Source organism: Pongo abelii, chromosome 3 (assembly GCF_028885655.2).
Source record: "Pongo abelii isolate AG06213 chromosome 3, NHGRI_mPonAbe1-v2.0_pri, whole genome shotgun sequence".
NCBI classification, from domain to species: domain Eukaryota; kingdom Metazoa; phylum Chordata; class Mammalia; order Primates; family Hominidae; genus Pongo; species Pongo abelii.
This window is the reverse complement of record NC_071988.2, coordinates 60,920,509-60,933,544: the sequence shown is the minus strand read 5'-3', so window position 1 is coordinate 60,933,544 and position 13,036 is coordinate 60,920,509. Positions and strand designations below refer to the sequence as shown.

At 42.2% G+C, this 13,036-nt stretch overlaps 1 protein-coding gene across 7 annotated transcripts in view; it reads left to right on the top strand.

The window, feature by feature from the left end:
• CRACD (capping protein inhibiting regulator of actin dynamics) overlaps positions 1 to 13,036 on the top strand; it is a 279,184-nt gene that overhangs the window by 238,879 nt on the left and 27,269 nt on the right. For 6 of the 7 annotated variants that reach the window (XM_054553975.2, XM_054553979.1, XM_054553970.2 and 3 more), the window contains one exon: positions 9,033 to 9,168. The exons of the other annotated variant lie outside the window; for it this stretch is intronic. In XM_054553975.2, coding sequence (XP_054409950.1) covers positions 9,127 to 9,168 — 42 coding nt within the window. In that variant the 5' untranslated portion in view covers positions 9,033 to 9,126. The remainder of the gene's footprint in view (positions 1 to 9,032; positions 9,169 to 13,036) is intronic. 7 annotated transcript variants of the gene reach the window in all.

The window sequence follows — 13,036 nt, the reverse complement described above, 5'->3', positions numbered from 1 at the left end:
GATGATGGTAAAGTTCTAAAAGTCGATAGTGCTGATGGTTTCATTGTAATATGAGTGTATTTAATGCCACTGAACTGTGTACTAAAAAAAATGTTAAAATACTAAATTTTATGTTATATACATTTTATCGTAATAAAATCTTGATCAATATTATACAAATATGAAAAAATTTATGGATGCTGGGATCCCACTTGGTAATAACAGATTTTGTGTTTAAGAATTAAAACTGGGCTTGGCATGGCGGTTCACACCTGTAATCCCAGCACTTTGGGAGGCCAAAGCAGGAGGATCGCTTGAGCCCAGGAGTTCGAGACCAGCCTGGGCAACATGGCAAGATCCCATCTTTATGAAAAAAATAAAAAATTAGCCAGGCACGGTGGTGCACACCTGTATTTCCAGCTACTTGGGAGGCTGAGGTGGGAGGATCCCTTGAGCCTGGAGAGTTTGAAGCTGCAGTGAGCAGAGAGACCACTGCAGCAGAATGCCTGGGCAACAGAATGCCTGGGCAACAGAATGAGACTCTGTCTCAAAAAAAAACAAAGTACAACTGGCATATCCTCTTTTGTACAACATTCGCAATTGTGGGTGAACTGGAACCCTCTTAATGCTCCTTTCTTGTCGTGATCGAGCAGCCACCATTCATATAATGTCATTGTTCTCTAAGAAATCCAGACATCTGTAAACACTGTAATAAGCCCTGTCAATAGGAGCCGGGAGCCTGAGTTCTGGTTTCTGTTTTGATTGAGTCTCTCTCTTCACTTTGCTGGGCCTCAGCTTCTCAATCCATAAAGACTTGGGTCTTGGACTCCATGAGCACAGAGGGGCCCTTTCTGCAGTGGCTGTTGGCTGTGTGAGGGCTGTCCCTGTCATCGCTGATACAGTACACTGCCTTTTGCTGCTGCCAGTTTACTCGTAGAGACTCACTAGAGATGTGAAGAGCAGCGCTCCAGGCATCCAGGCACAGGTGCGGAGAAATATTGGCAGGCAGAGTGGAATGCAGGCTCGGAATGGGTCTGCGAGCTCAGGATTTCCAGTCTTCTGCATGAATTTTTACATTGTCTTTGCAGGATTTCTGAAAGTGAAAGCACAGGCGATGTTATCTGTTAAGGTTTTTGCATTTTATCTTCCTCCTAATCTGGACTTTACCTCACTTACAAAATAATATAGCACAGAGTCCGGGGGATGAGAGTAACAAAGAAACAGAAAAGATAGGAGTTCTGTGGGAAAATTGATGAATTCATGTTAAGTTTGCAGAAACAGTGGGAAAGTCACTCTACTGTAGCTGGAGACACATGAGGAGAAGAAGAGAGTATTGGAGTGAGGCAGTTATTAAAGGTAAAGCCAGAAGAGCAACCTCAGGCTGTTCTCCCATCAATGTCTTTAGAAAGATAACTGCAGGAGGCAGTGAAAAGTAGAGGGGCAAGTCCAAAAGCTGGTATCTTTGGGCTGATTAGAAATGCCTGATGAAATGTTTCAAAGCCCAACCTCTCTGTCAATAAAAATAATATCAATGACAACAGCAAATCAGGACAGAAATGTAGAAATGACAGTTAAAACATCTCAGCCATGCTCCTTTGTACATGTACATAGGAGAGCTGACTGCCTTCTAAAGCCCCAGGAACTTCTGCTCTTTGGACCTCCAATCCAAAGGGACCATTTTTCTGGCCTCTATAAGTCAGGGCTGTGATTCTTTTCTAGGCTTATGAAAACTGTTGCTCAGATACCAGTGCTGTTCTGAACTTCCCAAGTGGGCCTTTCTTCCTCTCTTTGTAGAGTTGGCTTTTACCATGTGTGCTTTGCATTTGACTTCAAATCTTGTTTAAATTAAAATGATTGTTAAATGACTATATTGACAATCCTCCAGTTCAAGGTTTAAAATCTGTGGGATTTTAGAGGTCTTTATACAGCTCTTCTCACAAGCAAGAGGCTGCTCTGGTTCTCAGTAGCAGAAGAGAAGGTTCCCACCTGGCAAGTCCATTTTCTATCATTTGAGCAGAGAGAGAGTGAGGGAAAGTTGCAGCATTGAGGCTGAAAGGCCCCTCTCTCTTGGCTCCCTCTTAAAAGGAAGCAGGGAGAGGTGGAGTTGGCCTTCTTCACAATCAACTGTGAAAGATCTTTAAATGTCAAGAATAAAGAAGTCCCGATGAACTCTGCTAAGGTACAATTTGTGGTAAATTGCCTCTCCACCTCCCAATCATGTAGTTTGCACTTCCCAGCTGGTTGAGGACCATGGCTCCACCAAGCTCTGTGTTCATTAGAACATGGTTTCAAGCTGAGATCTCCACGCAAAGGCTATTCAGTTTCAATTCCAACCCTGCCTCAAATTTTGGAACTTTGGGCAATATTTTTACCCACCTCAGCTTCCCCTTCAGAGAACAGGAAATAATCTACATTGTAGAGTTGTTTGGAGCTGGAACTGGTAACCATGCTTACCAAAGATTTAATATTAGATTTAATATTATACAAATGCTGCCCTCTTTCTCCTACTCTCACCACATGACTGACGTACCTGCCCCCATTTTGCCTTCTACCATGATTGTAAGCTTCTTGAGGCCCTCACCAGAAGCCAAGCAGATACTTGGTGCCATGCTTATACAGCCTGCAGAACCATAAGCCAGTTAAACCTCTTTTCTTTATAAATTACCCAGCCTCAGATATTTCTATGCAGTAACACAAAAATGACCTAATATAGAAAACTGGTACCAAAGAATGGGGCATTGCTATAAAGATACCTGAAAATGTCAAAGCAGCCTTGGAACTGGGTAACAGGCAAAGGTTGGAAGAGTTTGGAGGGCTCAGGAGAAGACAAGAACATGAGGGAAAGTTTGGAATTTCTTAGAGACTGGTTAAATACTTGTGACTAAAAATGCTGATAGTTATATGGACAGTGAAGGCCAGGCTGATGCAGTCTCAGATGGAAATAAGGAACTTACTGAGAACTGGAGCCAAGGTCTCCTTTGCTGTACTGTAGCAAATAACTTGGCTGCATTGTGTTCATTCCCTAGAGATCTGTGGTAGTTTGAACTCAAAAGTGGTGACTTAGGGTATCTGTTGAAAGAAATTTTTAAGCAGCAAAGCATTTAAGATGTGGCCTGGCTGCTTCTAACAGTTTACACTCAGATATGCCAAGGAGGGGGACCTTAGGAAATAACCCAGGCTCTCAGTTGAGGCTCTGGGAGGACCACACCCTAGAAGTGGAGGCAAAACAGAAGTAGTCTGAGCCTTACAAAGATTTCTAACCAGCCATGAATTAGCTCAGTCTTTGATTGGATTGAAGTGATGTGCTTCTTTGCTGTTTGTAGCCTTCAAGAAGATCAGGTGAGTCCTCTCTGGAAAGAGAGAACGCAGCCTCTAAAAATTTTTTTTTTTTTTTTTTTTTGAGACAGAGTCTTGCTCTGTCGCCCAGGCTGGAGTGCAGTGGCGCAGTCTCGGCTCACTGCAACCTCCACCTCCCAGGTTCACGCAATTCTCCTGCCTCAGCCTCCCAAGTGGCTGGGACTACAGGCACCCGCCACCACGCCCAGCTAATTTTTTGTATTTTTAGTAGAGACAGGGTTCACTGTGTTAGCCAGGATGGTCTCCATCTCCTAACCTCATGATCCACCTGCCTCAGCCTCCCAAAGTGCTGGGATTACAGGCGTGAGCCACCGCACCTGGCCGCCTCTAAAATTTTTGAGGCATGATGTGTGAAGTTTAATTAAAAATTACCAGGCATCTAAGAAACAGACTACAAGAAAAACAAGATAATAGACATAGACCTAAAGGTGACCTAGATGTTGGAGTTTCAGATAAACTTTCAAATAATTGTGATTAATATATTCAAGAATATAGTTTACAAGATGGAGTATTTCAGCAGAGAACTTAAATTTATTAAACAATTAAGTGGAAATTTGAGATCTAAAATATACTTCTGAAATTAAGAGCTCAACAGATGAGTTTTAACAGCAGATTGGACTTAAAGAGAAAATTAGTGAACTGGAAGCAGGTCCATAGAAATATCCAGTCTGAATCATATTGAGTAAAAAGAATGGTAACTATAATAATGAGAATAAAAGTTATGTGGCTTGTAGTTAAAAGGTTTTAACATGGGAGGATCAGAGAGAGATTAGAGGAATAATGGGGCAGAACAGTATTTAAGAGATAAAGGCTGAGAATACTCCAAAGCTGATGAAAGACATCAAGCTACAAATTTAAGAAGCACTGTGTAACCCAAGCTGAATAAATTAAAAGAAGCTCACACCCTGCTACACCAGAGTAAAACTGCTAAAAAACAAAGACAAAGAGGCTAATTTTAAAATCAGCTATAAATGAAAGATAGCTGTATTAGTGTGCTCTTGCACTGCTCTAAAGAAATACCTGAGACTGGGTAATTTATAAAGAAAAGAGGTTTAATTGGCCATGATCCTGCATGCTGTACAGGAAGCATAGTGGCTTCTACTTCTAAGGAGGCCTCAAGAAGCTTCCAATCATGGCATAAGGCAAAGAGGGAGTGAGGTGTTTCACATGGCAGGAGCAGGAGCAAGAGAGAGCAAAGCAGGAGGTGCTGCATGCTTTTAAACAACAGGATCTTGCAAGAACTCACTCACTACCATGAAAATAGCACCAAGGGGATTATGCTGAACCGTTCATGAGAAATCCATCCCCATGATCCAGCCACCTCCCACCATTAGAGACTACAATTTGACATGAGATTTGTCGGGGACACAGATCCAAACCGTATCAGTAGATCACGTGTCTTTTCAAAGATGCAGTAATACAAGCATATCTACAAAAATTCTGTGCTTCAGGTGTGGTGGCTTATGCCTGTAATTCCAGCACTTTGGGAGGCTAAGGTGGGAGGATTGCTTGAGGCAGGAGTTCCAGACCAGCCTGGGAAAGATGGCAAGAATTCATCTCTACAAAAAATTTTAAAAGTAGCCAGGTATGCTGGCATGAGCCTGTAGTCCCAGCTACTTGGGAGACTGAGGCAGGAGGATCCCCTGAATCCAGGAGTTCAAGGTTGCCCAGCAGCTATGATTCAGCCACTGCACTCCAGCCTTGGTGACTGAGACCCTGTCTTAAAAAAAAAAAAAAAAAGAATCAGCAGTCACATTATTATAATTGATAAATAAACTTAAGCAAAGTCTCTGGTTATAAGATCAATATATAAAAATAAGTTACATTTTATATCCACTAATTAAAAAATCAGAAAATAGAAATTTTACTCTATACCATTTACAATAAATTCAGAAACACCAAATATTTAAGAATAAACCTATCAAAATATGTACAAGACCTCTATACAGAAAACTTCAACACATTTGTTAAGAGAAATTAAAGATGATATAAATACATGAGGAGTTAGCCCATGTTCATGGATTAAAAGATTCAATATTGTAAAAACATCAGTTTAAAAATGTATAGATTTAATGGCATCTGAAAGCAATCTCAATAGTATATTCATGTATGTGTATATGTATAAATTTATGTAGAGGCCAGGTGTGGCGGCTCACGCCTGTAATCCCAGTACTTTGGGAGGCCAAGGTGGACAGATCACTTGAGGCCAGGAGTTCGATACCAGCCTGGCCAACATGGCAAAACCCCATCTCTACCAAAAATACAAAAATTAACCAGGCGTGATGGTGGGCACCTGTAATCCGAGCTACTTGGGAGGCTGAGGCAGGAGAATTGCTTGAACCCAGAAGGTGGAGGTTACACTAAGCCGAGATCATGCCACTGCACTCCAGCCTGAGTAACAGAGCGAGACCTTGTCTCAACAAAAAAAAAAAAAGAAAGAAAGAAAGAAAAAAACCCAGAAAACCAGAGCTGAAAAACTTAAACTACTAGATATCAAGACTCCTTAAAAAGCTACAGCAATTAAGATAGAGTGTTATTGGTATAAAAACAGGTAAGTAAAAAAAAGTAAAAACAAAACAACAACAAAAAACAGACAAGTAGACCAGTGGAACAGAGTCCAGAAAAAATTATAATATAGACAATTACTTAATTTATAGCAAATTGCTCATTGTCTTCAAACCTTAGTTTCCTTGTCCGTAAAACAGCCTTACTAACAGTGCCTACCACATAAGTTTTAAATATTATATATCAAAAAGATTCTGATATTATGTTAAAGAGGTTAGCATATATGCAAGATACATCACAAGTGTCCAATAAAATTTAGCTAGGATAAATATTACCACTGTGACCGCCACTATTATAATTACTACTACTGCTATTATTACTCTTCATTTTCTCTATTTTTCAATATGATCATCTGGAAGTGAGTAATGAATGGACGTCAGATGTTTGCCGGCAACATGAAAGTTTGGAGTTCAACACCAAAGAGCAGGAGAGTGCCAATTCTTAGCCTATGTGGAAAAAATAATGGGATCAGGGGGATAAACTTCATGCCTCAGTCAAGGTTGACTTAGAAACTAGAGTGGAACTTAGCCTAGCATTGGTGTACTCTGTACACACAACTGCAAGAAATTAGTAAATGTGTATATTTATATATGTGCCCTTTGCAATATATTTGCAAAATATACAATTTTTTTTTTTGCCCTTTGCAAAAATACAGTGTAGAAATGAAGTCATTTACCCCTTCTCTCAACTGAGTCATAACCAGGGATCTGAAAACGAAGTTTAGACAGAATATTCAGAAGTTCGATTACACAACTTCAAATGAAAAGTTTATTTCATAACATTTTTTGGTGAACTTGGAAGCTCAGTTTGTGACATAGGTCCCAGATTCTCTGAGGACAGGGAGATCATAACATATTAATCTCCCTGCATGTTTCCTAAAAGAGTGCCTCATATTTCATAAAGGGAATTGCTGCTATATGGTGCCCTGGGTTATTTAGCTGAAGACTTATGTCTTATTCAAGCTATTTGGTGTCTTCAACCCTCTCATAGTCCAGGCCCCATGGCATCTGCACCATCTTCCTGTCCCCATACCCTGTGTCACTCATGGGTGGCAATACTATAAGACCTTCTACCACTTTAAAATATGGCAGCTGGCTGGCATGAGATTATTCTCAGCAGATCTGAGTTCAGTTTCTCACTCTACTCCTTCAATCTGGATGTCTTTATATAAGTTATTTACTCTCTGAGTTTCATCTGTCACAAGATGGTGATGATGGGGATTAAATGAGATAATGAAAGTAAAACTCCACACAGTTTTTTTTTTAAATCAAATAAGGGTTGACGTTTATAATAATTATTATTATTGCCTAAGATCACATAGCCAGGAGGCTCACATCCAAGTCTTTCATTTGTAAACCTCGCACACTTTTACACCATGCTGCCTGTAATTTAGCAAACTAGATGATAAAATTTGGTAATTAGTCTTCCCAACTGGGTCTAGACTTGGACAGATAACAAGTACAGCTGCCCCAGGACCTTGCCCACTGCATTCTGTAATTCAGTTCAGAGGCACTGCCTGGGAACACCTGCCCCCAGTGCTGGCTATTCTTTCATGCGCTTGGTCACTGAGAAAACCCCAGTAGGGGCCCCTTTCTGGGGAGGGGAAGGAGGAGGTTGTGCTCTCTCTCCCCTCCAAGTGCTGCCTGTGTTGCCTGGTATTGTGGCAATGTGCCTGCCTTGCTGCTCTTCCTGCCCCTGTGAGGAGCTGGCAGCCTCGGTGTGTACTCTTTCCCAGAGATAAGTTAGTTTCCAAGATCAAGTAAGGAACAGTTTGCTTCCTTACTGCTATCTTACTTGCTTACTTCTGCTGCTTCCTCTTTGTGCATTTCTTTTTTTTTTTTTTTTTTTTTTGAGACGGAGTCTTGCTCTGTCTTGCCTAGGCTGGAGTGCAGTGGTGCAATCTTGGCTCACTGCAATCTCCGCCTCCCGGGTTCAAGCGATTCTCCCATCTGAGTCTCCCAAGTAGCTGGGATTATAGGCGCCAGCCACCAACATGCCTGGCTAATTTTTTTGTTTTTGTTTTTGTTTTTTTGGTATTTTTAGTAGAGATGGGGTTTCACCATATTGGCCAGGCTGGTCTCGAACTCCAGACCTCAGGTGATCTGCCTGCCTCTGCCTCCCAAAGTGCTGGGCTTGGCATGAGCCACTATGCCTGGCTGTCTTTGTGCACTTCACACGGCTTATACCTCATTGTCTGGTAGAAGTCCAGACTTCCTCCAAGTCCAGCCCTTCAACTGAAAAGTGTTTTAGCTGGGCTTAGTGGCTCATGCCTGTAATGCCAATGCTTTGTGAGGAAGCCAGGAGTTCAAAACCAGCCTGGGTAACATAGCAAGACCCCATCCCTACAAAAAATATTATAAATTAGCTGAATGTGGGAGCAGATGCCTGTATTCCTAGCTACTCTGCAGGATCCCTTGAGCCCAGGAGTTTAAGGCTACATTGAGCCATGATCACACCACTGCACTCCAGCCTGGGCAACAGAATAAAACCTTGTCTCTAAAAAATATAAATAAATAAAAATAAAAATTTAAAAAGTTTTTATTGGATACCAGCCACCTATAAGGTGTTCCATATATGCAAAGCCTGTCAGAATGGCCCTAACACAAATGTCTCCCATTTTCCCGAAATTCCTAAAGCATTTATTGTCTCTATCAACAATTCTCTAGTTCTCTTCCAAAGTCTTTGTTTGGGATGTGTACATCTTTCTTCCAGTTTGGTTGTCATCTGAAAGAAAGAAATCCTTGCCTCTTACTTCTAGATTTGCATGTTACTTAATAAATTCTGGTTGGCAAGACTTACTGAGACAAAACTGATAGTGACAGCTCAGCTGGAGAAAGTCTCTTCCAATTAAAAGTTCTGCAGTGCCTTCTGTCTTGGATCCTATACAAATAAGTAACTGTCTTTGTGTTCTCATGGTGAATGGCTCTGAACTAGGGCTATGTAAGAGATGGGGACCTTTCGTCTACCCAGCTCCTTGGCAGACCCCCAGCAGAAAGGGACACACTGCTGAAAGTGCTTGCCGAATGAGACTGGGAATGTGGGTGGAGTCCCTCCAATCAGGGATAATGGAAAACTGAATTGCCAAAAGAAATTTTATCCTAATAAAATGAAGCACATGATTTACATTCCAGGTCCTTCAACTATTCTGTGGGAACCCGGGCATTTTCCCATGACAGTATTTTTATCCCTGATGGGGGAGCAGAAAGTGAGCAGACAGTTCAAGCAATGTCACAGGACAACATCCTGGGCAAAGTCAAAACTCTTCAGGTAAGACAGCTTGAGAGTGGAAGGTACGAGCCATAGGAGGGGCCCAGTTATGAAGGGAAGTGGGAAAAGTCCCGAGCTTGGCCTTGAGTAATGGATTGGGAGGTCCAGAGGTCACTCCTGGTGAGAATTATTGCTTTCTTGAATTCAACTCTATTCTCTGGAAACCTCCTGCCCACCTGCAAGAGCTACACTATCACCATTGCAGCCACCTGCATGACACACCCTCTCCTTTTCTTTCAAATTGTTACCTCATATTTTACTGGACATGAAAACAAGTACCCAAGAGAAGCTGCAGGACTTGGGGCCAGGTGCGGTGGCTCAGGCCTGTAATCCCAGCACTTTGGGAGGCAAGGCGGGTGGATCACTTGAGGCCAGGAGTTCAAGAGCAGCCTGGGCAACATGGTGAAACACTGTCTCTACTAAAAATGCAAAAATTAGCTGGATGTGGTGGCACACACCTGTAATCCCAGCTACAAGGGAGGCTGAGGCAGGAGAATCACTTGAATCCGGGAGGCGGAGGTTGCAGTGAGCCGAGATCATGCCACTGCACTCCAGCCTGGGTGACAGAGCAAGACTCTCTCCCCAACAACAACAACAACAACAACAACAAAAAGCTACAGGACTTGGATGAGAGGAAGAGTTCCTAACCGTTAAGCATTGCCCATAATCCCTGAATCAGGGCTGACTGTTGACTGAGCATGTGCACAACACATATCCACTTTCCGAGTCTCTATAATTGGACAGTGAATGATACGACTCTATTTTTCTGTTGTATTTGTGAATCTCACCACCCTAAGCCACCTTGTCTCAGAAAAAAATCACAAAGCTCTTAAGCCACTTCCAGTTCACTCTGCAGAGTGGGGCAGTTTTCCTACCTAAAATCTACTCGGGTGGTACCTCCCTAACAATGAAAATATAATAAATAATTATTCACTAAATATGATTGAAATGACAGATAATACAGGAAAAGCAAGAAGAGCAAAGGCACTTAGAGCCTGACTATGAGGTCTGCCTAGTTGCTTGGCAGATAGATTTCTCTCATCTGGCCAGGCATGGTGGCTCACTCCTATAATTCCAGCACTTTGGGAGGCTGAGGTGGGTGGACTGCTTGAGCTCAGGAGTTCAAGACTAGCCTGGGCAACATGGTGAAACCCCATCTCTACCAAAAATACAAAATTCAGCCGGGCATGGTGGTGCATGCCTATAATCCCAGCTTCTCAGGAGGCTGAGGTGGGAGGATGGCTTGAGCCCGGGAAGCAGAGGTTGCAGTAAACTGAGATTGCACCACTGCATGCCATCCTGGGTGATGGAGTGAGAGCTTGTCCAAAAAAAAAAAATTCGCTTACCCAAGAGAAATGCCCAAGCAAGCACTTCTCTGAGGCTCTCCAGCTAGCTGCTTGGAGGGTCTCCAGGTTATGAACAGAGGGTTCTGGTCTGCTGGTTTCCACCTGTCTGTAAGTCTACAACAATGGATTAATAAATGAATGAATCAATGAACAAGCAAAAAAAAAAAAGGAAAAGAGAACACCTGCCCTCAGTAGCTACTGATATGCTGAAGCACTATACTGAGCAGAGATCAGCAGATCAAAACCATCCTGGCTAACACAGTGAAACCCCGTCTCTACTAAAAATACAAAAAATGAGCCAGGCGTGGTGGCGGGCGCCTGTAGTCCCAGCTGCTCGGGAGGCTGAGGCAGGAGAATCGCTTGAACCCAGAAGGTGGAGGTTGCAGTGAGCCGAGATTGCACCACTGCACTCCAGCCTGGCGACAGAGAGAGACTTCCTCTCAAAACAAACAAACAAACAAAATTATTTCTCAGGTGTTCTTGTTTCTATGGAGCGTTGGCTGTGTATTTTGTGATATTTTGTGGAAATTGTGTCTGGTCACATATTCCACATAACACCCAGCTAAATGTAGCATGTGGCAGACGGGGAAGTAGCTAAGAGACCTTGGAACGATACCCGACTTGCCTAGATCTTGATGCCTGCTGCCACCGCTGCCCAAAGCCATAGTCCTGCCCTCAGGGCCAACCCCAGACATGTCCTTCAAATCTTAGCATTTCCTAACCAGCTTCCATTCTTGGTTCTAGCTGGCTGTGCTCTAACACTTTTTATAGAAAAAGCAAGCTGTGACTTCTTATAGGTTGAAGAAGAGGAAAGGATGGTGATGGCCAAAGAAAACCTTGACCCCCCTCCTCCTTACCTTTCCTTCTTCAAGTCTTTTGATTCTTTCAATATTATTCCTAAGAAGTTGTGAACCTCTGGTTCATTGTATCCCCTAAGAGGAATGACTTACAGATTTCAATTCACAAAACAGCTGTATTTTATGAGAGCTTTTTAGGAGTTTTTAAAAAGTCAGATAAAAATCTCTTGTCTTCAATGATACCTGCTCTGTCACATCACACCACATGCCACTGCCACGCCAAGAAGTGGATTTAGTGTTGTGAAAAAGTATACTATATAATTCTGCAGTATTGGAAGGATAGAAACTCAATAAAAATATTTCTGTTAACAGTAAGGCATGATTTTAAATAATCTGATGTCATAATTAATAAAATGTAAAATGACTAACTTCCCCGAAGTGACAATTGCATAAACACAGGAAGAAAAATGTGAGTAAAGCAGAATAAAACTGTTTAATTTCTGTGCGCTCATTTTGACAATATCTATTCAGATGAAGTCTGCCTAGTTTTGCTTCTGCTGCATGGATTCACAAGCTTCCTTTCAGCTCTGTAGTTATATTTTTGAAAACATAAAAGGCTTTGTTCGTTCTTTGAGGAGGGAAATGGGGACCATTATCATAGAAAATGTGATTTTTTTGGCGTGACTTGAGATATAACTGAATCATCCCCAAAAAGACTGTGCTTTATTTTTCAGTCGACTAAGCAGTATGTTCCTGGTAAGTCGTAGAAATGATAGTAACTTTATTAACTTGCATGAATGCTTTGCATTTTTCCATGACAACGTGATGCTGGTATTGACGCTTAGTAAGCAGCCTAAGAGACCGCCCCCTTGTAGATGCCAGCATGGAATGAGAATTTAGTGTGTCTGAGGCATGTATGCTTTTATGTCTGGAGTTGTCTTTGTGTATGTGTGTATGTTTATTTTTAAGAAGAGAGAAGTAATGGAAAACACCTATTTGACAGTATATGTCCTGGCAAGCTGATTAGCCACCATTAAGACATTCTTCTGAGATGAGATGTCTACTGGAATGCCTTTTTTCTCTGTGGCTTAAGAAACTTCCCAGCCCTTAGAGTTCCTAGAGACCCACGGAAGGGTGTCTGTCTGTAATGCCTGCGTTTGGAAAGGTTGCCCTCTAGTGCCTGCGCATGGTGGGCTCACCGAGAACTGTCTTAGGTTGCAGGTTGGTGTCTCTCCACGGAGTACAGAAGAACCCAATACAGCAAAAACCAGCCTCCCCTTTCCTGAGTAACGTGAATCTACCATCTGCCACAATTTCTGTGGCAGATTTAGAAGAAAAAATCACTATTTAAAAGAAAAATCACCATTTTTTTTCTAAAGATAAAAATAGTGCACGTGCAGAGTGAAAACAAATTCTAATATATGGGGCAGTTATAGGGACAAAACCAACAGTGGTGTCCTTTGTGAGGACTCTGTACATAACAGAGTTGCTCTGTGGCCAGTAGTATGAATACCATTTGAATGAGTGACAGAATGCAGTGAAATACAAAGCCAGCCCCACCTGGCTGTATGGCTTTGGGTGAAGTCGTTCAACCTCTCTGGCACTTTCTCCTCCTGAAAACTAAGGGGCATGCACACAAGGGGTGATCTGAGGGCCCCTCCTGCTCTTAAGATCTGCGATCTCTATAAAATCACCATTGACCTGCTGTAGCATGGAGCGGCTTCA